The sequence below is a fragment of the Cydia pomonella genome, chromosome 1, assembly GCF_033807575.1.
Source record: "Cydia pomonella isolate Wapato2018A chromosome 1, ilCydPomo1, whole genome shotgun sequence".
NCBI lineage: Eukaryota > Metazoa > Arthropoda > Insecta > Lepidoptera > Tortricidae > Cydia > Cydia pomonella.
The window spans coordinates 22493256-22519424 of NC_084703.1; the positions used below are offsets into that span (position 1 = coordinate 22493256).

The 26169-nt window shown below is 37.6% G+C and overlaps 1 protein-coding gene across 6 annotated transcripts in view; it reads left to right on the forward strand.

The window, feature by feature from the left end:
* LOC133527283 (potassium voltage-gated channel protein Shaker) overlaps nucleotides 1–26169 on the forward strand; it is a 315532-nt gene that overhangs the window by 33074 nt on the left and 256289 nt on the right. The window contains exon 1 of one of the 6 annotated variants that reach the window (XM_061864295.1): nucleotides 19079–19669. The exons of 2 other annotated variants lie outside the window; for them this stretch is intronic. In XM_061864295.1, the coding sequence (XP_061720279.1) occupies nucleotides 19299–19669 (371 nt within the window). In that variant the 5' untranslated portion in view covers nucleotides 19079–19298. Of the gene's footprint in view, nucleotides 1–19078; nucleotides 19670–26169 lie in introns of those variants that run through there. 3 more of the 6 variants (XM_061864267.1, XM_061864274.1, XM_061864259.1) reach the window with 3 other exon arrangements.

Genomic DNA, 26169 nt, shown 5'->3' on the forward strand with positions numbered 1-26169 from the left:
AGATTTAGAGTAAAACGCTAATTTCTTCTGGATGGTACACATTTTCCAAGATGGCTGCGATTCCTCGAGGTCCCCAAATGTTAAATAGTGTGTACATGAAAAAGGGGCCTTTAATTTATATACTATACATACCAAATTTCATGACTGTCGCAGAGATTTAGAGGTTAGTCCTAATCCGATTGTGCTATTAGCACATGGTTTCCACACAGTTGCACATTAAACTTCAGGTGGTATTGCCAGCATGGAGCATAGCTTGCGATAGTTAAAATAAACCATACAATGGTTTGCATGAAAAATATATTTTTTCCCCAAATGCATATCTAATATTTTTATTAATAGATTATGTTTGTTATAATAATAAAAAAATGGAAACTATATGATTAACCTCAATTTTCTACAGCGAAAATAATACAAACAGATTTTTTACGAGTATATAGATCTTTTCACCAAAATTGTTAATTCCGCGTAGCAAATTTTCCATACGCATTTTTTCCCACACGAATTTCTACCCATACCCTTTCTTTGTTATTCGCTTATATCTCGTTTTTAACATTTTTATTTCTTACGATATAATTTTCCACTGCGTTCTTTTTCGCATATTTGTTATTTCTTAGGCGATAACATTATTATTATTTAACGTTCTTAGTTTTAATTTTTCGTAATATAATTTTTAGCTACGTGTCACTCTTGCTATCTACTTCATATTTTTCTGATGTCATATAGATACCTTAATACCTTCTTTTCATCAATAACGTTCCGCCGGGACAAATTGTGGTATTAAAAAAACTGGCCAAGTGCGAGCTGCACTCGCATTGCAAGGGTTCCGTACATCACACAATTATTGTAATTTTAATTTATTACAAACGTGAGTTGAAACATCTTTAAAAACTTGTAGGGGCTGTAGGGGTCGAATCATAAACCAGATGTACAGAAAAGTTTCATGACGCGGTAGCTTATATTTATGCAACACTAATATCTAGCGGAATTGAATGATCGCTCACATAAGTGACGCTGATTTTGGGCTAGAAAAGACGCATTCTGAATTCTGAGCTATAAATGGCCCTAATGCGCGGTGTTTATTTAATGATTTATATGGATCATGGGCGGATACCTACATAAATACAACAATAAAATAATTATGTAGGTACGTGAGATTATAACCAGCTGTAAAAATAAAAATGTGGGATTTTTCACAGATATTTTACGAAAATATCTATAACCGGGTATGTCCTTAAACTACGTCCAAAAGGGAGGTATGTGCACTGTAAATGTCATCTCGCTTTGTGTGGTAGGGCACAGCACAGCGGATGCCACTCCAGATCTAGAGCAGAGCCCAACTGGGGAAGAACCTCAACCTTACAGAAAACCGCAGCCAAATAACACTAGAACCTACTCATAGTGTTGTTTTCCTGCCAGTGAGTAAGGTTGCCAGAGCTCAACGAGGGTACGGGATGTTAATTTATTTACGTTACATATCCGTCTTCGAGTCACTTACATATATATGTATATCATATTTCAACTTAATTGGTCCAGTAGTTTCGCGGCAAATAGGTTGTGAGAAACGGACAGACAGACAGACTGACGCACGAGTGATCCTATAAAGGTTCCGTGTTTTCCTTTTGAGGCAAGGAGCCCTAAAAAGGAAAAAGTAAATGGAATCGTTGTTATATACGAACTTTTTATGATTGAATGAAAAAAAAAAGTTTCATCAAATTGTTACTTATGTTCCATTATATAATATATGTCGGATATATCATTTTAAACGAAGTACAGTATATAGAACTCATATATTTTTTTAAAGAATAGTAATATTATCGCCTAAGAATTAAAAAGAATGCAAAAAAAAACGGCTTGGAAAAAAATAATTATGATCACTATTTAACCTAAGAAATAAAAATGTTGCGATAAATATCAGTAGGCAATATTTGGGTATGGGTAAAAATTCGTGTGGGAAAAAATGCGAATGGAAAATTTGCTATACGGAACTAAAGATTTTGGTGAAAAAATCTATACACTGCTTTTTTACGATCTCGCCTCATACATTTTGCTGCAGCCACGCGGCCTGTAACGTCAGAGGCTGCGCGCTTTTTGTCTGGGTCGTTATAACTCGCGGTACATGCGCCGGGTTTATTTTCTCATTTTGTAAGTCTCTGGGGTACACTGGACTGTAGGTTTATTAGGTACAGTCAGTATCAATAGTAGCGGATGAACAACACGATAAAAAGTATCTATTATCCTGGATAACTTTTCCAAATATAGATCCCATAAAAAATATTTTTAAATAGTTCTAATTTGTCCAAATATAGCTTGGTCGTTTCGCTACTGTATACAGGAAGGCGGTCTAACTATGGTGGAGAATATAAACGCAGACGTAGATTTCGTATATTATATATTTTTTCTTCAATCAGCAAGATTACAAATACTCTTGATGGTTGCCATCTTCCGAATGCCCGTCTGCAGATCTTTATTCATCTGGCAGGGCGATAGTTCTGAATTCAAATGTGTGCCAGTTATCTTCAAAAAGACTGTGGTTTCCAACCTTCACACTACCGTCACATGGGCGTAAAGTGAAAAATTTATTCACTATTCATTATTTTTTATTATACAATACTTCTTGTAGTAACGAAACCGCCAAGCCACATATTTTGACTAATGTGTAGAGTTTGTGAAGTTAGGGCTTGTAGAGTTAAAAGCTTGGCTCTATATGAGATCTGATAACTTTTTGACAGTGCGAGTTATATGGTCTCGTCTTTCATTTTACATGAAAATGTTTTTGACTTATTTTTGTAAGTTGCTTATGACAATTTTCCATCCCCTAATATAAAGGGTTGGAGGTGATTTACTATCTGGGGGCATCTTTTGTACAATCTGCTTTTTTTACTGATACCCCATGCAAGCTTCAACCCCCTTTTCTCGCTAACGCCCTTTTCAATTCAATTTATTTATTGCAATCATGTTCATTGTATACAGATGCAGTTATATAAACAACAGTCAGTACATGATACATTGTTAGGGCACAGTAATTTTCTTGAATGTTTTTATAATCTAGAAACCGGTAGTAATAGTTTATTATGGTGTATCAACAGGTGGGTTGTGGATAAATCGTATCGTTTTTTAAACATGTGAGTATTTTGCCTTGAAACTTTACACAGCTCTAAGATGTATGTAGACGGTAATGAATTTTGAATAGTCGGAAGAGTGTTTGGCATGTGTGTGTCTTGTTAACGTTGGCCACTATGCGGATCAGTTTCTTTTGTTTTATAAATAATGATGGTACGTCAGTGCTATTCCCCCATAAAATGATCCCATATTTAAGCCATACGTTGGCATACGCGTAGTACATATATGGCGACGGCTGTTTGTAAGTTTGTAGTTTTTATTATCTCGCTCAGCGCATAAGTAAAACTAGAGATTTTCGATCCTATGAACTGTGTGTCCTCTCCAGTTTATGTTTTTGTCTATCATGAGTTCAAGTAAAGAGAATTCATCTACTACTTCTATCTGAGTATTGTTATAATCAAAGACTAAATCTAGTGGAGCTTTTTGATGGGGGTGGAAAGTCATATATGTTTGTTATTCCTCATTTACGTAGGGTGTCACAAGTTTTGTGCTTTGCTATGGATGTTCTGTGTTGACTTTTCATATCGATAAACTATGCGCTTATGTGCTATGTTTAAAAAATATCACAAAATCGGTACAATGAATCGGTAAAATATCACGAAATGGTAACAAAATATACAAGGTAGTATATATGTATTACATATACATCACCAGAGATGTACGAGATCCTATAGAATTATCTAAAATACAAGATACTATTAAGTCAAATATTCAATATCAGATAAAAGATGCGTTTGGGAATAGTATTTGGATAACTTCTTTCTAAATAGCTTTTTAAGGTATTTAGAAGGTTCGCCCTTTGTACAATTTTTAATGTGCAATGAAGTTTAAATAACGAACTAACTAATTTATGTGTATACCGTTTTTGATCACTTAGTTCATTCGCCTCTCTCTAAATTACTTATCATTGCTCCAATTTCAGTAATAAGTAATAAATTAGAATTTAAATTTGTACTAGATTGGTAAACCAACAGGATAAAGAAAGTTAATTGTGATTATTACTATGATTGTTGATAGGTTGTTCCGAGGTCGATAAAACACACACATCACTATGCGAATAAACATAACCTTAAATAGATCCCAGAAAAATTCGAATATACATGAAAATATCTAAACAGAATTGAATACGGTGATATTTATATAAACTACTCATAGGTCCTATAAATTAATATCATCAAAATTGAATGAAACTCACCGATTAAAGGTTACCGGTTTGTGTGTATTTTCTTTCTTCCTGCGTGTGATTTACAGCCCTCGATCACACAAGACATTGGCACATAAGGTACTTTGAACCATTATAAATAGAAACTCAGCACATTTTCGAACAATCTTTCAGGAATAGCAGAAATATAATTAAAATTCTGCAATATGACCGGTGAAATTACGCGAAATCTTTCAACTAATAAAATACGACTACGTAAAGTTGCTCTACTGTGAAATAACAGACATGTATTTAATTTGGCTGTATTATATTACATCCAATTACATCCATTTGACATCTTGCTTTGTTCATTTTAGTGACAATCCTAGAAAAAACGAAAGTTATAGCGAATTTGTTTTCTCATTCACTCATAGGCTAAATATAATAGCGTATTGTGAAGAAGATATATTTAACCGTACTCTTAGTTTTGCCCGGCTTCTATGATTTACTTATTATTCTGAGGTTGATATATAGTGAAAATAAAAGGCGTTTCCTCTCCCTTTTCACTCTTACGGCGTGATTTTGGGGTTGAAAACTATTAAATATCGTTCCCCATAACAAAAACTATCTACGTACCAAATTTCAACTAAATCGGTTCAGCGGTTATTGATTCCGCATACAAAATTCCACACCCCTTTTCACCCCCTTAGCGGCAAAAAATTTTAAGCTTTGAATTTTTTTGTTGTTTGTGTCGTAAGTGTTTGAAGCATTGTTTGGTCCGTCACTTGATGCTGACTGTATATCCGTGTATCCAATTTTGCTCTGTTGATTACAAGTGTCTACAAAGACATGTCTTTTCAATTATTTGACTGTATTTGTATAAGAAATGATTTAATAATTATAATAATTTACGTATTTTGTCTTGTAGCTTTTTATAGTGTTATTGTCAACCAATATAAACTATCGGCATTTTACAGATAAGTAATAATTCAATGAATAATTGTAGGCCACCGCAGTCTACCATAGCCGTTAATTATTTTGCCGCATTACAAGTAATAGCCGTCCTTCAGTCACGCGCCACTGTACTTCATAATCACATCATACATACTAGCACCCTTTACAGCACAATATATGTAATTTACCTTATGTACCTACCTACCTCTTTTTTAATAAAGATACTCACTTGATACAAGGGTTGCTTTGATATTGAAAAGGTATATACACGTCACAAATAATGAAACACAATAAAACAAAGTCTAATATTGTTCAAATATGTTAGATAAATCTTTGTTATATTGCGGGAGTAATATAGGTCTTAAAAATGCAAACACGAAAACCGTCGAAAAAGATACACTAGGTAATTTTAAGCTAGGTAGATCACTTTTGCATCATTGAATGTCGCTATCGTAAATTTCGTAAAAGCCGAACTGAGGAAGAACTGATTTTCGTAACCTATTATTAATATTAATAACGACTAAATTCTGAAATTATGTATAATCGCAAAATGCTATTAAGTTTTAACATGTCGCCAATTTTGTAAGAGCTTGCTCACTTTGTACAACAATGAGTACGTCTTTCGCTCAGCGTAGAACTTGTTGATGTTAGCTATTCAAATTGCCGGCCGCCACGACAGTCGACGGCTCGCGTGCGAACGCGGCCAACGATGTACCTATAAGTTCCGTACAATTTAATCCTTGTCTATGTACTATGATATATAATAAAAGGACTTTTAATCGATAGCATTATTTTCTCCTTCAGTGTTCTAATTCCATTTAGTAGCGCTGGTGGCCTAGACTAGCGCTGGTGGCCTAGCGGTAAGAGCGTGCGACTTGCAATCCGGAGGTCGCGGGTTCAAACCCCGGCTCGTACCAATGAGTTTTTCGGAACTTATGTACGAAATATCATTCGATATTTACCAGTCGCTTTTCGGTGAAGGAAAACATCGTGAGGAAACCGGACTAATCCCAACAAGGCCTAGTTTACCCTCTGGGTTGGAAGGTCAGATGGCAGTCGCTTTCGTAAAAACTAGTGCCTACGCCAAATCTTGGGATTAGTTGTCAAGCGGACCCCAGGCTCCCATGAGCCGTGGCAAAATGCCGGGACAACGCGAGGAAGAAGAAGTGTTCTAATTCCATTTGGATCGGTTAAAAGTGGCAAAAGAGTCGTAGTTTCGGACAACCTGGGAACAGATTATAGAATATGCGGCGAGGAGGAGCAGCGGTACATCTGCTATTAATGAGTTTCATGCCCACTTCTTCTTGTACTTTGAAAGTCGGAAGATGCTCTTGAATGGGTGTAGGGTTACCAGACGTTAGGAAATTTTGTGACATGTCAGGAATTTTGGCCGTTTGACAGGAATGCGGCCGGAATACCTCATTCATGGAATACGGAATTGGTTAGCTACACATGTAAATCCAAAACAAATTAAAAACAGTGTAATAAAACAAAAGAGATCAACTGCACTTAATTAATGACTTGGTTAATATTAATTAACATATCTTAACTCAAACCAAACACGTTGCCTATCGGTACGGCTAGATCTCCCCGTCGTCACCGATATGAAAGTCAGGAGAAATAATTAATAGAATCAGGCGTTACTTTGCGGAAATCCATGCTAATTAAAGCAAGAAATATTACTTTGCTAATCCGCGAGAAAACTAACAAAGCTAATTATATAATTATTATTATTATTTTGCGGATTAGCAAAGTAATATTTCTTGCTTTAATTTTTCATTTAGTCAGGAGAAATATTCGCAGATCAGGTATTTTGTCAGATAATTCAAAATCTGGTAACCCTAAATGGGTGCAATTAGGAGTAATAACAGGATTATTATATAACATTTATATGTGATAAGCCGCAGTGTATCTGTACTGGTCCTTGTTCCAATAATCAGTGATGGGAAAAATAGTATTTTAAATAACTACTAAACTACTTCAAATAAAATACAAAATGGTTTTATAAAATAGTTATTTACGATACCAGTGCAGAAAATAGGAAATTCGCAACGAGTGGTGATAAATTAAAACACGACCGAAGGGTGTTTCAAATCGACACTAGTTGCGACTTACCTATTCGCACGTGTATCGTACAACGTTTTACAGTACATAATATGGCTCTTTAAAGTTTCGACATATGCAGGGAAAGTGCTCATTCCCGCACGGGTGCGGGAAAGTAGCACCTTATGTACTGTAAAAGGTATTTAAATACAAATAGTATTTGCATTTTAAATATAATTATTTCAAATAACTCGCATCACTACCAATAATTTTAATTTTAGTTTAGAGAAATTTGAGAAAATGTAATTTATTCAGGTATCACCCATTACATTCCAATAGTTATTATTATTGTAATGTAATGGGTTGATACCTGAATAAATTACTTTTATTCTTAATTTTATTATCTCCTTTATTTGTCTTTGCTGTCAGGTAATTAATATTATTATTTACTTTATTTCTCTTTCTTCTTGTACTGAGGTTTTTTTACAAAGTAAAATATAAAACACATTAAAAATATACAAAACACATATAAACACATTGTAAAAACCTAACCTAGGGGCCCAAGCTGCCGGTGGTCAGGGCTGCAGAGAGTGGAACCGCCGGAATACCCGCGCCGTGTCCAAGATCACCGCCTTCTGCATCTGACCCTTGATCCAACCACCAGCGGGAGTCTCTCAAGGTGCTAGTCGAGACTAGACTAGTCTGAGACCGTTGGCTGAAATGATTATCGGGTCAATGATCGTCGAATCAACATCCCACATAGGTTATCTCGTGAGCCAAGTTTACGTACTTACTGGACTTGTCCTTCTCGGCTTTCTTTTTTTTCATCATAGGGGTAATGTCGACGAGCACGACCCGGAGTTGCGATCGATCTATCATCACAATGTCAGGCTTATTGGCTACAATAGTCCTGTCAGTGATAATAGATCAATCTCAATAGAGCGTGGCACGACCATTTTCGAGAAATTATTATTTTATTATTGTATGTCTTTACCATCACGTAACAATGGTATTCCGAACCTTTAGGAGGCGTGCGCGAAGCCGAAGCCAACACGTCATGCCTTTTTGATACTTTAATGAAATGTATGTGGTACACCGAGCGGATATTACCCTTGTCCGTGTCATGGGACGCAAGCAGAGACAGCACTCGCCAGGATGTAAGGACTATTTGAGAGTTGATGGAATCTAAAACGAACTGGGCTATTGCGAAACGAACTGGGCTATGGTGAAAGCGATGGACTAAAATACTGAGCTAGGGGATTATAAACCAGACAGTAATATCTTATGTATTATTATGAATACATAAGACATTATAGTTAACGCACTCTTGCCGTGCAGCTAGAAACTATTTAATGATTTGTGACAGGAAACCCAAAAAAAGAAATATTTATGTGAATTTTATAAATCTAGTTACAGTAACAAAGGCAGTAGGGCGGCAATATCGATTGATTGCTATTTATAAACTTTGCACAAAAAGTCCATTCCTATCAAAGGAGCCAGTTCGTAGTACCTAATGTACCTATACACAATCTGCTAGAGATCTCTTTGTATTTGATACAATGAACAATAATTAAAGATATGCTGCTGCTGACGGCAAAGCTGCAATAAACTGTGCTTCTGCATTTATTGCAGCAATTTCTGTTGCGAAACTAAACAAATTTTTTTAGGGTATCTCCCCAGACGTTAAATCAGCATGATGTTTTGTATACCTCTGCTGTTGCAGGCGTCCATAGGCTACGGTGACGGCTTACTATCAGGCGTGCCGTATGCTTGTTCGCCACCAACGTACCTACTATTAAAAAAATTCAGGATGAATTTTTTTTTCGCTTTAACCCTATAGTGTGGGGTGTAGTTGTTTAGATCTTTTAGAACGAACAAGACTTCAACAGTATTTTTTGATAAAATCAATATTTTCGGAAATAATATCTTCCAGAGAAAAATTACATGCGCATAATGATTCATTATATGTATGAAAAAATCCTAAAACTTAAACTTTAGACTTTTAATGAAAAGTATAGCGACTATGATCGCTTGAGCAGTTTTTGAGTTATCGCAAAAAGCCTTTCCTTCTTTAGGACAAAGACAAACAAAGCGCTGCGAAAGTACTCCCTTTTGCTGATTGTACATGATGATTACTAATAGTCCCCGTTCGAGGCAGCCTATTGTGATTTGTGATTGACGGAACGGAACCCCACACCGAGGTTTTTGACATTTATATTGCTTTGATGCATTTGGTCCCATATTGCAATTAGTCCCATTTTGACATAATTTGATTATCGATCGTGCGAATACAGATTGCGATCAAATATAAAGTTGGCTGCCGTTCTTAAATATGGGTTTACAAAGGTATACAATAAGTTTACTTCAACCATTCTCGCTTAAGTAGTGTATTTAGCATGCAAAATTTGGAGTATAGTGGTACTATAACAAACTAAAAGAAGTAGTAGATTGATGAAGTCATAGAAAAAGCAATGCGTCTAAAATTTAACTTATAAAAAAAATCTTTCGTATGTCTCTACTTGTTCTCGAGAAATGTTGTGTTGGCATTTCGCAACCGATTCTAGGGTAATTCCGATAAATATGTGTTATTTATTCGTATTATATTTTGCTTTTTTTTTTCAAAATGGCGGAGTAGTGGAAGTTTGCGGGGTCTTTATCTCACAGTGCATAATTATAATTTAAAATAAATCTTCTATATAGTAATACATAGTAGACACATGCGTTTTTTCTTTATTCTTCAACTATAGCAGAGTTAATAAATCATTAATTTCACTGTCAGCTAGGCATAGATACCTGGAAAATTAAACCTCGCTTACCCTGAACTCTTCTCGTTCTAGATAACTATTTTCGTTTGTAGGGCTGAGGGAACTATACCTTCCCTTCTGGCTATAAAGCAATTCGATTGTGCGGTTGTAAAATTATATTTGGCTAATTTGTGTTTTTTAGTGGTTAGTGTTTTATCCTCTTGCCTATAATTGTCCCACCCATAGGACATATAACACTTTCTTGTACGTGGATACTATATACTGGCTCAACTGATATTCAGGGCGAACCCGAAGTATGCGGCAGGTCTGCCAAGAGAATTCAGGCTGTGCCGTATGAAGAGGAACATTTTTTTAATATCCCCTTGCGTGTAATATACCACTTTAAAGCTACATAAATGAAATAAAAGATAATGATTTCCCACATTGTAGACGGATTGCATTTATCCTCTGAGACATTTTTGAAACTGCTAACCAAATTCTGCCTACAAAACTTATGTTATGGGTTGCGATTGAAACTTACGCATAATAAAAGGCTCCTTATATTTTATTAAAAAAAAAAGAATCCTTAAAATTAAATTTATTATGTGTGTCAGACCGGTCAGACGTATGAGTGAAATGACTGAGGCTTATATATGACAGACACCTTTTTTCAACTTTATTAACAACTTCGATATTATACGCCTTGACTGAACAAATGCAATAACTGTTCTCTTTATAAGTTAAGTGTAGGTAAGTACATATACTTGCTGATTTAGTAGGTATATAATTATAATAATCTAAGTACGTATATTTACAAAAATTACGTCTAACATAGCCATTGATTTACAATACCATAACTGATTTATAAACTGTAACTTTGCGCAAAATATAGTACATAACAATAATTGAATGCCATAAGCGGCTTTACGAATACAGTTACTGTAGAGCGGAGGCCAGTGCAGAGTTTGCAGTGCAACAGCTGGGTGCAAGCAAAGTAGGCCACGGCCGCCATTCGCGCTGCGGGCGGGTGGCCTGGCCCGCGCTTGCCTGTGCATGTGCTGCCCACGGTGGCATGCCATTGCATGCCGCTGCCAGTCCTGCTTACCTGACCTGGTACTTGTTTACAAGGGATTTTGCGTGCATAGGCAGCGATTAAGGCTGCCATCACACCGATTTCAAAGGGTCCTTCTTTACGTAAAAGTCAAATTATTTGACCGTTTTTGCTTTGTTTTTTACATTTTTTTTCACTTCACGTAATTTTTATAGATTTAGCTTTTTAAACGGACTTTACCTGAGCGTTTGTTTTCTTTCACTCATTACGGGTGGCACACTCGGTAGTCAACTTATTGAGGCCCACCTGTATTAGTTTAATTAACCTTTTCAACGCTTTCTCCCTCGCATCAAAATGTGGCATACACGCCAATATGTCAACTATTGAGAAACAAATTTAAAGCTTATCTGTCAACAGTAAAATTGCTTTGACAACGTCTGCCGTGACCTCTTTAGTGGCCGTTGGCGTGGTAGGCACGACAGCACACGACCACTTTAGTGGCTCTTGGCGTTCAAAAGTTTAAGTGGGTATATATTTATCAGTTGTATGGAACATTTATAAGTACCTGCGTTACAGTAGGTTTACTCGGATATGTTGCTAACTATATTTAAATGATACCTATTTACATTTTAATCGCTTCCCCAACCATAACGCGATGTCAGTACATTAGTTATTTAAAAGCGCCCTCAATCTCTGAGGGATGGGAGTGATACGTGATTTGAATGGTTTTATTTTGAGGTACCTAATATGCCTAATCTAAATTAATAAAAAAATCTTCGCCTGTTCCTGTACCTGTTCCTGATTGATTGAACATTGTTCGATCAAAAAAATCCCAATATAAGTATTTCTATATTTACAAAGGCACTTTTTATTTCGAACGTATATAACTGAACAAAGAGAAAATGATCTCAACGTAGGTACTTAAACATAATCGGGTTTAGCAGCAGCAGAAATGAATACTGTTGGTATTTCAAGTTGTTATACTTTATTCGTTTCCTGTTCCCAAAATGTTTTACTTAGCTATGAATTTTCTGTATATAATATTATTTTATTACTAGTTCAATAATTCAATTTTTCCCCGATATGTTCGGAAATGTTCAAGTTATTGTATAATAGATCGGTAATTAGTACAAAAGTCTCCTAGAAATCAATTTGGACACAAGTCACCTCGGATATAATATGGGTATGTAGTGCTTTTCACGACTACTGCGAGGAAATAAGAAAACATTTGCATAACTATAAGTAATTTAATAGAAATTAATATTTATATTGGTTTGAAGACAATTGTTGAAAGAAAGCGATGTATTTTTGCCAGGAACATTTATATTTTCTTCACTAGTAGAACTCATTTTTATAGCGTAGATACGTGTTTTTTGTATTTTTTAGTCAAACAAAATGTACACTATTAAATTCAGTAAGTAATTACCGATCCCACCTTTTTTGCTTTTTTTGTCGCTTTTAAGAGGCGTTTGCTTCAAACCGACTCTAAACTTAAAAGCGATTTTGCTAAAAAAGCACAAACAGCTACAAAAGTAAAAACGCCATAAGCATGAACTGAATGGTTTTGACGTTTCTTTTTTTTTAAACAATGAATCAGTCCTATAAATAACCTAATTTTATTTTTGAAGGAAAAACTTACGCCTAAAAATACCTTTAATCATCATCAATGACATATGATGATAATAATGATCACCAATGGTAGATGATGATAGTAATGAAACATTGTAGTAGTGGTGGTTCAGGTGCTACAGCTATTGCCTACTTTCCAGCTTGGTTTTAGACCATCTATTGCCCAATATCCGAACAGTGGCGTGAAAATATATTAAACGTGACTTTGAACTGCTCTAGATGGAAAACTACTGAAAGAGTTATTTCAAAATACATACCAACGCCCGATTCGAAGAATGAAATACGATAACGATAAGTTCTGGTTTAGATAAGATCTCATTTAGGTATCGTTTGTATGTCGTATAATGTCACTTTGACGTTAGAAATATTGTAGATAGATCTTATTGGGATCACAGCGGAATCAAAATAAACGTCAATTTTGACGTTTTTTAGCTATCGATCTTTCCAAGATCTTAAACGTGTCTTAATCATTCTTCGAATCGGACTGCTAGGGATTTTGAATTTTTGGACGTCTTCTAATAATTTGTTAAACCAAGTTGTGAAAATGTTATACTGTAGTATCTTATATATTTGTAATCTACTCACAAATCCCTTTCATTTGATATCTACCCCACATGGTAAGTTAAAATTAAAAGAAAACAATACTGTTTGTACCGATTGACTTTATGATGTCACATTTAGTACCCTCGACATTTTCGCGCTTGTCATCTCATACCGGGTGGAGCCTGTAATACGAGCAAATAAAACATAGATTGTACTCCTCATACGGTGACACTTTTGTTCGATGTAACTTTTAGAAATTTATAGACTTCCTATTTTTCATACAAATTCAATATTATCTATTTTTTATATTTTTTATTATTTTTTATATTTTATCTCTGACACTTAGAGACTTATACATCTCTAAAGAATTTTAGTATTTTATGGTTTTATTTTTTTATCATAGTTTTTTTTTGTGTAATTTGACATTTAGAGACAGTATACATCTCTAATAAAGTATTCATTATTTCATAGATTCGATATTTGTAATTGTTTTTTTTTTAATTTATTGTTTGTAAAAATGGACATGTAAAAGTGCCCCTGTGGCCTATTTGCTGAATAAATGTTTGATATTTGATATTTGATATTCAATGTACGGCATCATAATTGTATTTGAGTCAAATTAAATAATTTTTAATAGAACAAACCGACTTCTAAAAACAGTTTGATATACCATTTAAGTTATTTCCAATAAGCCTCAAGACTTGGAAAAAACTTGGAAAAGCCTAGTTTCTACGAGCGGGTACAGCTATAATTGCATGTCTTTTTAATTACTAGACCGCTGTATATAATTGTGAGAATACTGCTTAATAAAATATCATATTACTTATACATACAGTACCTGGGCGACCGAGCATTGCTCGGTTATAACTATTTATTGTAATATGGTGGTCTATAGGTGATAATCTTAACTACATTTTTTTTACTAAATTAAACTTGTCTAAAACAATAAAAATTAAAAAAAATATATATAAACTTGAACATATAAAAAAAAACAAAAGTTAGTCACCGTGTGAGATTCGAACCCGTAACACTCGTTTAGCAGTTCGCGTCTTAACCCGCTGGACCAGACGGACAATGGCCGGCAACACGAAATTAGCGACCATATTCTGCGTCGAAAGAAAAACGCATGAAAACTCGAAAACACGAGTTTTCCCAAACATAAGACTAATCTAGATAGATTGTATACCCCCAAAAACCCCCATATACCAAATTTCAGTGAAATCGTTAGAGCCGTTTCCGAGATCACAGAAATATATATACATATATATATATACAAGAATTGCTCGTTTAAAGGTATAAGATTTCAAATTTCTTCAAGGTTATAAGGTGTGTAAATACATAGTATTATGGAGGGAAATTGTTTTTGATATTTTTGATGTCAAGGTCCGATTCGAGTCATGTTTGATGCTTAAATAAAATTAATCATTTTACGTTATTTCCTCGCACGTTGGGAGAAAATATTTTTATGATGTTAATATTCAGAGAAAGTTCGTATGGAACAGTAGTCCTCCAGTTTCCCCTCTATATCAAAAAAAAAGACTGATTTTTATAATCTGAGTGCCACTGAAAGAGTTGAGTATCTACAGGCAATTCTTGCTACGTACGTTTCGCTAGCACAACGCTACGGGCTACGGCGTAGCAAACGTAGCGTAGCAAAAAACATGCACTACATGCATGCCTGCATGCATTCGAACGAACACTGATTAGAATGACATCTAACTGATGACATTTAAATATCGTGCATTTCGCTGGTACTTGTCTGTACATGTATTAGCGCGGGCGAGATGTACGATAACTAAATAACATGATTCATGTGTGTACGTTAGAAACCCACAGACAAAGAATACCTATTTATAGTTTTACGCGTTCTTCTGATGGGCCGACCGAATTACAATGCCTATCTCGTTCACTCCAGACGGCGTGACCTTGACCTGACCTTACTTTAAAGCAGACGTTTTGGGGATAATAACTTCTTCAACCTCGTATCTTTTATATGCTTTCTAGGTGTTTTTGTGTTCTCAGCAATACCGTTTAAAGTCGTCCTCATATTAACACTTTCCCGATTCTGCTCTAAAGGATAGAGCTACCTGATTTTATAGCGGATGCTCATTTATCTGAAAATAGTTTAGAATTACGGAGACGCATTACTTTATTCTTAGGCGGTAGGTATTGTCAGCCGTAGCGCTCCCCCAATCAGTACAAGTAAAACATCAACTCAAGGTTGAGTTAAATCGGTTTGTAAATCCGTTGCATGTAAGATCGACAGGGAAAAGAGGTAGGCCGAATCCCGCCCGGCGTCAAGGCCGCGCGGGTGCGCAGCGTGTCAAGTACGCAGTCAAGGTTAGCCGATACCCGCGATACTATCCGTTGAAGGATCCTGCCGACCGTCTTTGTAGAACAACTTGCTTTTCATTACCCTCGCCTACACGTCTCAGTTTTTATGACTTTCGTTAATTGTATTACAACAAGGGGCGCTTCACTTTTAAAGATAACTGACGTAGGTAAGTGGTTGAAAAATTAACCTTAAGCATATATTTTTGTTTTAAGGATCAAGAAGATAATTGGCCGCGAAACGGCAGAAAACATGCTAGTTGTAATCATATCAAACCTTCTATATTTTGCACTAATTAACGAAGTTAATAAATAACTGAATAAAATACAATACAATTATATTAGGGCTAATTTCTAGTATTTAGTAATTTCTTGCGAATGCATCTCATCCTCGACCTCAGCGTCAACCTGTGTAAGTATATACGCATCATAGTGAAATAAGCGTCCACCTGAAACGGCCTCGGGTAGCATGTAGCATTACGCTACTGTTTCAATTGCCCTTTGGGTATGAACGTTTGAGCTGCAAACTAAGCGATTACATAAATTAACTTCGGAATCGTCGAGTGGACGTAAGGTTAGTAGCGATTTCTGGGGCAAGGTCGCCGACTGCGGTGTTCGCAGGCGATGAATAATAAAATTTAAATCGTACCACACCCTCTTCAATCCCACCTCACCTTCTAGTATTATTTAAGTATTGCACGTTTCACTTTGCTGCTGGTACGTGCAACGGTGGGCTTATAAAACCATCATGAGTGCAACATTTTGTATTTGCCGAACAAGAAATGGTTATAGGATTTACTTTTCTAGACTAATAAAAAATTTGTAGGTATTACTTACTTGTGTAATACGTGTAATATCATACCAAAACACGTATAAAGGGTATTAAATTAGAAAATGTTTTTTGAAAGTTATCAAGATAGAGGTGTGATTATATTTTTCCTATAATATTTATGATAATTTTTCGTCGGTAACTTGGGAAATATGGGGGGGGGTGGGTGATTTTTCACATATACTCATCATGTTTATATCATGTTTTTTCTTTATGTCATTTTTTGAAACGTTCAATTTGAGCTCTTTCAAATGATACCCCACTTGACCTAGTATCGAGACTTGCCCTTTTTAATAGTACTCGTAATTGGTGCTTTTCTATAGTTGATTAAATAATAAAAAATTGATGTGTTTAGGTAAGCGTTGTTCATTACCATTTCAAATCGATAGCATAAGAATTTCTTGAGATATTTAGCGATGTCACAGACGGACGGACGTCAGAGTCGCGCTATAAGGGTTCCTTTTCTATCTTTTTGGTTCGGAACCCTTAAAATATCCAAATATACAAACTTTTAGGTACTTTTAATTTATAATATTGAGCCATATAATAAATCTGCATCTTTTGCGCTGGTTAAGCAACAAACGCGCGGTGAGGAATCACCTGTACACAGACACCGCTTTTTGAGTTGTTACGTATTAACCAACCTGGTTAACAGTATGGCTACCACCAGTTTGACACTGAATTATTCGCTAGCGCGTGTGTAACAGACATTCTATGCATCTCGGCCGTAGTCGTATATTAGTGCGAGCGAGATGTATAGAAAGTAAGTTACGCAGACGTTAGCGTGGTATGTCAGTCGTGGTATGTCGTGCCAATCACGAAGACGCGTGCATTGACTCGTTTTTTTTTTTATACTACGTCGGTGGCAAACAAGCATACGGCCCGCCTGATGGTAAGCAGTCTCCGTAGCCTATGTACGCCTGCAACTCCAGAGGAGTTACATACGCGTTGCCGACCCTAAACCCGCCCCCCCTCGATGAGCTCTGGCAACCTTACTCACCGGCAGGAACACAACACTATGAGTAGGGTCTAGTGTTATTTGGCTGCGGTTTTCTGTAAGGTGGAGGTACTTCCCCAGTTGGGCTCTGCTCTAGATCTGGAATGACATCCACTGGCTGTGCCCTACCACACAAAGTCAGATGACATTCACAATGCCCATACCTCTCTTTTGGACGTAGTTTAAGGACGTACCCGGGTCCAATACTCCGGGTCCGGACTCGTATTGTTATGTTACGAGTATTAAAGATTAGATTTGACAAATCTGCGCGTCATCGTGGATAACACAAACTATAGTTGGTGAATACGCTTCTCTAATTCAAAAGAGATGCTAACTTGTGGGTCTCTTTTAGTTTTAAGTACTTTTGTAGTTATTAAAATACTTGTCGAGAGCTTGTAGTAGTTAAGTTGCGAACATCTTGCAAAGCCTAATTCCCATTAAAGGTTTCCTTTCTCGGGATTACTTACGGTACTTATTATCAATTCTTGGAATAAAGATAAAGCTGTAAAGTGCTCTCTATCATAGTACAAGATAACAAGGACATTACATCCATCTATATAAATACTTGTATGCCTGCATGATATCACACTCTTCACTAGTAACTTTAAGAAAAAAACTTGTGAACATGTTGTCACAAGTTATTTACAGGACATCAAATAGTTATATGAAAAATACAACACCCAATAACTGGGCAAACATTGCACACATTATAATAATCATAAAATAAATAATTATTACAAAATAGTTTGGATAATATAAATCGTTAAATCTCTAAATTTAATCAATGGTTTATTTTTCTTGTATATTTTTACTGAGGTGTGCCAATAAAGAGTATACTCTATCTATCGTTTACGTCGTATTCTTAACAAGAATATCTAAATTTCCGATAAAATAGTAAAGGAATTTGTACTTGTTTTAAATACGTCCATATCAAATTAACCTTTCTATAATTTTATTTGACTTTAAGTAGTGTAGGTATTGTAATAAAATTGAATAGGATGTATCTTTCCTCTAAACACTGAGACCCCACCGCCTCCAGCTCGTAAACTAATAAAAATATTATTGCCCGCTGCAGGCTTCACCGGTTGGTTACTAAATAATATTATTACAGGTAAGTAGGATCCCTGACGCATATTTGTTTTTGTACATCAACTAAAATACGCCGATATTGGCAGGTAAGGTATTGGCTGCTTTTGTTAAAAAAATTACCTGTTAGTTATAAGATTTAAGTAATGTAGATTATTGCTTAAGAACAATAAATGTTCGTCGTCGTCGTCCGCGGCACAAGCACACTACAGGTACGGTGCGGGGGCGGCAGGGCGGTGTTATCAGCAGGCAGGGCGGCATGCGAGAAGCGGGCGGCGGCGCGGGGCGGGCGGCTCCATGCGATGTGAGCAAAGCCTCCGCTCCGCTACACTCGCGCGCTCGGCGTCGTCGCGCCCTCACGCCCGCGCGCTCTGTACGACCCCGTTACGTAACCGCTATTTACGCCGACATCCTGTTGAGTGCGAACTGCGAGCACTGCTAGCGCGACACGCTTCTCACCGCTGACCATCCCGCGCGCACCCGTCATGAATCCATGCGAACACAACTCTAATACAAAAGCCGTTGCCATGGATACTATTACGCACTCTTATGGCAAAACCTAAAAACATGTAGAAGACCGCGATCACTGCCAATCGCATTCCTGCCAAATAATCTTAAGTCGATTTTATTAAATATAAAGTAGAATTATAACCGCTTTTGCTTATGTGATGTTACTAATAAATTTTGTGGAGAGGTTTAAAAAGACTGATTTTTAGTATTAAATTAAAATTCCTTCCAAACGTGATAGAATCGAGACTGCTTAATCACTTCCACATCGCTTTGGACCGCTAAGCTTTTATCACAGCTGAGCGATAATATTAGGGTAAATAATGATAAATTATAACAAAAGCTCCGTTAAAAAGCAACTCAACCGCTGTAGATCGCTGTCCAAGGACGTCACGGTGCTGTCCTCGGAGCTCCCTATTGAGCACGGGTCGTTCGTCAGCAAGATTCGCGACAACATCAGCTCGTGGGTGCTGTGGTGGCGTCAACGCCGTCTTCGGATGGGCGCACCGCAGACCCCAAAGCAAATCGAGGAGGATGATTGCGTGCCCCGAGTGGCCATCGTAGAACAACTCCGGGAGCAAGAGCGGAAGCTGGAGAAGCAGCGCCGAGGAGTTTCCTCGGGGCCTCGCCGACGCGGGCTTGAAAACGAGCTGGAGGGCGAGCGCAGGAGGCCACGCCGCAAGCCCCGGAAGAGGTGAGCATCAACACGACACCGAAACCTCATTACTTTTATTAAAATAACGCGTAATCAGGCTGCACTGTTAAACACTTTCCATGCAACAAAAAATGACCACATTCGCCAATTCTATAGAACAACCTAACCAAAGTTATGTTTTAAAGTATTCTATTACCTTGGGGCGGTTGTTTCTACACAAGAATACACTCGCTCAATTGCATTATCAGCGCGAAATTGAACTTTTTGATGATTCAACTTTTGTACAAATAATCAAATTAGTATACTTATTATATTAGGGATCATATTAGTTCAATGCTTTTAATTATGCTAAGTTCGCGGAAAAGTTAGATTACCGGTAGAGTAAGTACCTAATCTTTTTTATCAGTGTGTTTATTTGCCTCTCTAGAGCTCACTAGGTATATATAGTAGGTATATTGTTTATTTCTGGTTACAGGCACAAAACCTTGCTCGCGCTAATAATAGCCTATATTATAGCACACACCTTAGGTATCAGATCTATTCGCGATGACAAAATGAGCGATTTTTTTGGGAACTGTTTGAAGAAAGAAACTAAAGTCGTTTAATAGAATGCATACGATGCAAGAAAATTCTATGTTGGCTTATTATCTAATACGAATCTTTATTTCAATACCTATAACACGTAAACTTTTAGTCCGGACACTTTCTTATAGTATGTGCAATAGGTTTGGTTTAAGGTTTGAATGCAACTATCTGTCATTATATGCTTTCAGATAATAATGTTTTTAGAGTACTAATTATTTAGTACTTAAAACTTAATAATATAACAAAAGTTACATATTACGTTCTCTAACCACAAAACTAACTATACCTAACCACTGACTACCTATAATTTTATTGTGTTCGTGTTTCGAGACCAATTTAGGTCTGCAGCTTTTTTGACATTGAACATTTTTACTCTATAAATAGTAACTATAACGTAACCTGTGGCACGGTTTCACCTTGACTGAAAGTACGTTATTTGCGAAATCTGAGGAAGGTCTACCGCCACGGCCTGCTCACGATCGATCCCAGCCTAGTTGTTAGGAACGGAGCTCTCATTAACCTCCACCGCGTTGCTAACTTTATGTACCACCACCACAGTTTCTACTTATAGACGTTTATTAAATTATTACGGTCTTCAATAAAAAATCTCAGTTAATCTGATAACTTATCTCAAATTATTTCGAACTGATTGTGGGTAAATCCACGATAACTGATGTTACAAAAAGAGCGGCAAGGTGTCAAGCTACCTATAGTATCTTGACAAGGCACTTTATAACACAAATTTTGTGGCATCACTTAAATATGATTATTTTACTTCGTTATAGATTAACGTTAATTATTAATTAGTAAAAAACTTGACGTATTTTAATGTACTAAAAGACTAAGTACATCTTAATATTTCTCCATTATGAAAATATAATGCAAAATATTGGTAACTTACAAAAAAATAATAACTGACGTTACATTCGAGTAAAATGAATGAATGAAAATCTTAATTTCAGGCAAATAGTGGCCCATAAATAAAATATAATATTTGCATAGGATTTAATGATTGAAGTATAAAGATATATAAATCTTTATCGGAATTATGCATGATTTTTCGGAATCTTGGAATTTTTCGTTGGGTCTCAATTTTTTTTTTAATCTTACCTATTTTTTGTAGCTCCCCTGAACATTATGTGATACTTAATATGTCCACCTTTCACACGTATCTGTAAAAATACGTCCTTCTATTTCAGGAATTTGGTCATACTTGCAATGTTTAGTTTATTTCTAAAAAAATATCAGAATAGGTAACCATTACCCAAAGCCACAAAATATTTGATCATAAACAGATATTTTTAAGTCTAATATAAAATATAAAAACACTTTTTTCACTCTCCGTCGTGCAATTACCCTTATGATATGACATGGCATTAGTGTTGGTAGGAACTCGAGTCTTTTGAGTCTGAATTTGAAAAACTCGACTCGTTTTTACGAATCTCGGCGCTTAAAAAACTTCCGAGTCTTTTAAGTCCCGAGGCGAGTCATTTATTGAGTCTTTTTTAAGAGAGCTCAAAAGGATTCGAGCCTTCGAATAAAGACTCCGTGAACAATTTCATAGGTTTAACCAAAATAAAAGTAAAGAAATTTTGCGTTATTGTATTATTTGTATATATATAACTAACTTATTACTTAAAGACAAAGCCTTTTGGAAATTTAGCTAACAAAAAATTTTAGAGTTCTCTGAAAAGGACTCAAGTCCCCACAAAAGACTCGAGTCTAACAAGTGGAAAAGAACTCGAGTTTAGACTTAATATGTGTGTCCGAAAACTGAGTCGAGTTTCAAAGCAGAGTACTCAAAGGACACGAGTCTTAACCAACACTACTTGGCATCGATTAACTTTTATAGCCAGAGTGACACCTATTTAAAAATGGAGCCTCGTTTCCTCTTCCCGATTCAATACTTTTAGTTTCAATTTTACCTAGTTTTTAGTTGCTTTAGTTCTTTTATCTTTATTGATTGAAACAACATAGATACTCGTATAGTCGAAACGGATTTTCACTAAGGCATTACGATGTACTATTTTTAACTAGGGAAAACGCGTTTGTTTATGTTGATCCACCTACTATCGTCCGGTATGAAAGCAACAATCAAGCAACAGGCAGGCCATTGCTGCTCTCCTATTACGAACATAAGTGATGCATGTGTCGCCGGCATACTGTAAGATTCCGGGTTATACAAAATGACGACGCCGTTTGTAAAAGGCTGAATCTTAAAATTCATAGTACACAATTGTATTTTTGTCGTAAGGTTTTACGTCGTTTATAAGAATATTGGCGAGTTAATAAGAAAGCTGGTTTTGGGGATATTTTTTTTACTTTCAATATTATTTAAGTAAAAGTTGCAGTTAATTTTGAAATAATGTCAAGTAATGCAAGCATTATAAAAAAACCGGCCAAGAGCATGTCGGGCCATGCTCAGAGTAGGGTTCCGTAGTTACTTTTCCGTCACAATAAGTTAAAATGGAGCTTAAAGTATAGTAGATTGTTAACCAAGGGATGAACTGTGGATGTACGTTTTTTTACTATGAAGGGTAAACTTTTTGTAATAACTCAAAAAAGCTAAACAGATCATGTCCGCTATAGTTTTCGTATAATGTCTTTCTTAAGCTCTACTTCTACGATTAATTTTCATATTTTTTGGACCTATGTTTCAAAAGTTAGAGGGGGGGATACATTTTTTTTTTCGGAGCGATTATCTCCGAACATATTCATTTTATTAAAAAATGTTTGTTGAAGACCCCTATATTTTATTGTACGACTTTGTCGGCTTTATTGATGTATATGTCATGGACCAAGTGATTAATGTGGGCATTATATATAATGCCCGGGCATTATGAATAATGGCAAGCTATATCGGGCCAAGTGATAAATTATTACCTGAACTTCATTATTTATCACATTGTCTGGTCATTATGAATATTGCTACATGGTCGTTGGGCAATTTGATAATAAAGATACATTGGATGAGGTGTGAGGAGGAAAACAAACGCGTGACACGCGTTGACCAACCAGAGACGGTGATAGCAACGTGCGGACGCGGACGGATCTTATTTTTGTAATTCAGTTTCGAATTATAGTAAAAACCTACTTCTTTTTTTTACTTCCCTTTCTGGGGGATTTGAGGTGGCCATTTCTGGCCCTTTTTGGCGGCGCTCTAACAATTGCTTGGAGACTCAGCGTCTCCTAGCAGGAGAGTCCTGGCAAGTAAGTCTTATAGATCCCCAGCTTTGTTCGTATGGGGAATGGCTGCTGTGGAGCAGTAGACGAAGCAGGGTACGCGCAGTTATAGCCGGTCTCACTAACTCCTCCGTGTGTTGCTCCGTTGTGATGCCCCTGTGTGACCTCTAGGAATTGTGCCATGAGCTTCCAATATATCTCCTCGCCTAGTAATTGCTCGCATGGGCTGCTCTCGTGAGGAGCGGCTGCGTCTTGGTGACGTCCAACTAGAACCTCCGTTTGGTCAGCCACTCAGGTAGGACATCAAGCTAGCGATTTATCTTCAGTGAGGCGTGGGTTGGTGTGATGGACGACGCGTAGTACACTGCGTCGTCTGCGAACAGACCCAGCTTGACGCGGCCAACCACCGAAATATCATCGGTGTACCAAGCATAACAAGATGGCGATAGATAGCTTTCTTATGGGACTCCCGCGAGGTCAACTGCCACCTGAAAGCGTCGGTTGGTGAGGAAGGAGTTGACAAAGTGTATGACTCGACGTGGGGCCGATGACGTTGACAGCTTTGGCTTGCAGGCCCTCATGCCAGACCTTGTCGAACGCCTATTCTGTGTCGAGGAATACTGCGACGACATGCTTCTTCAGGTTCATCCTCTCAACCATGTAGAAGGAGAGGACTCTGGTTAGCTACATAAATAAAACAGAAAAAACACTGGGTAGCTTCCCTAACGCACGGCTCAAATCTCGTAGACCAGATGGTCAGACTTCCAAATCCAGGGCCCAGTATGCTTCGACGTTAACCTGGAATGGAAGGAAAACTGGAACTCGTACTGCACACAAACTCAGTTTTCCAACAGTATTTTTTTATACCACGACAGTGGCATACAAGCATACGACCCGCCTGATGGTAAGCAGTCACCGTAGCCTATGGACGCCTGAAACACCAGAGGTATTACATGCGCGTATCAGTATCGAGATCAACAAAATAACCACTGCTGTAAACACAACCTCTACAAATGGGGTTACAAACCCTCACCAAACTGTAATGTGGCGCGCCAGACCAAACAACTACGCACATTGTGGAAGAATGCCCCAAGAGACGTTTTTCGGGAGGTATGAAAGCAATCTGCACGCAATGACTACGGATGCCAGGGATTGGCTGTCAAACTTATATAGAGCTATAGATGTACATATAAGATTAAATGCTGAAAAATTGATTTCGATAAAGCCTTACGATAATAATATTACAGCCAGATCCTTGTCACTTGCTGCTGGGTTGGAGCTGCGGCTTCAGGAGCTGTGGGCTTCGTCTTTTTTATGTTTTTCTTTGTAGCCTTTTTGGTGGTGTTGGTGGCCGCTGGTTGGTCTCTTTCGCCGCCTTGAGTAGGGGCATTCGCCAGCGCCATCAGAGATGCGGGCGCCGACTATTCCACCGTGGGTTTTGCAACGCTAGCCTTCGTCACCGGGCCTGCCTTCTTACGGACCGTGTGTGCGTTCATGCCCACCTTCCAATTATGGGCCTCTCTCAGATACATCTCCTGTAACTGGCTAGATGAGAGCCCGTGTAGTTGGCGCATGTATAGGGCTCTTCTTTTGGCCTACGGCATTTTATTGCTGGATGAGGTCTGCACAACTAGAAGACGCACTTTTGCGGACTATGACCGACCTTCGAATGGTGTCTGAAGCCCTGGCAGCTGTGACACTGCGGTGGTCCAGATTTCCCCCTCCATGCTTCTATTATAAAGGAGTTCAGGAAGAGAAACTCTTTCACCCTGTAGATCGTGGTATATTCTCGCAAGGGGGAGGGGGAGGAAGGGCGGCGAGCTGCAAGAAGTAAACTCAGCCCGGCTTGCCCTCTCTGGCGTTTATCTGCTTGATGTGCTCTACAGTGAACCCGAGGTCCACGCAAGCGTTCTTGATTTCGTTTAGTGGCGTGTCTGCTGGTAAAGCTTGGAGCGCCACCTTCATCTTCTCATCCGAGTCTAACTCGTAGGTGTTCCACTCTAGGGCATTGTCCAATTTTTCGAGATACTTGAACTCTGTACGGTACTCCTCTTCTGATTTGGGCTAGAACCGAAAGCCTGTCCTCACCGGATTGGCGTCGACGGTTCGGCCCAACTCCGCGGTGATTCCCTTGACCACCGCTACTCAGTTAAGCAGCACCGGCGCCACGATGCTGGAGTATCGGATCTTCTAGGGTTGTTGTTTTGTAGCAGTATCTTTAGGCTTCTTCTGGGTTATATTTCTAGTTGTATAACCATAGGTATGAAACAAAAAGAATGTCCCTAAAAACCAAAGGGAAACTCTACAAAACCGCGATCCGCCCGGCTATTTTGTATGGAACCTACCAAGAAACATCTCACAAAGCTGCACACCACTGAGATGCGCATGTTACGCTTTGCTAGCGGGCGTCACCAGGCTCGACAAAATCAGGAACGAATATATCAGAGGTAGCTTTAAAATCGCCCCCATAGTTGAAAAAGTCCAAGAAAAACGTTTGCGCTGGTATGGACACATCCTCAGGCGCCCTGAAGACCACATGATGCGAGTAGCCCTAGACATACCATCAACGAAGCATGGCCGCGGAAAGCCCTCCGCCACTTGGCTAACGACGGTCCAAAAAGACCTGAAACAAGCAAATATGAACCCAGATATCGCCCAAAATCTCCCAGAATGGAGAAAACGGACAAGGAGAGCCGACCCCAGATGATGGGAAATGGCGCAGGCAGATGATGTATGATCATAGCTATATGCATCTTAGGAAACGAAGGAAG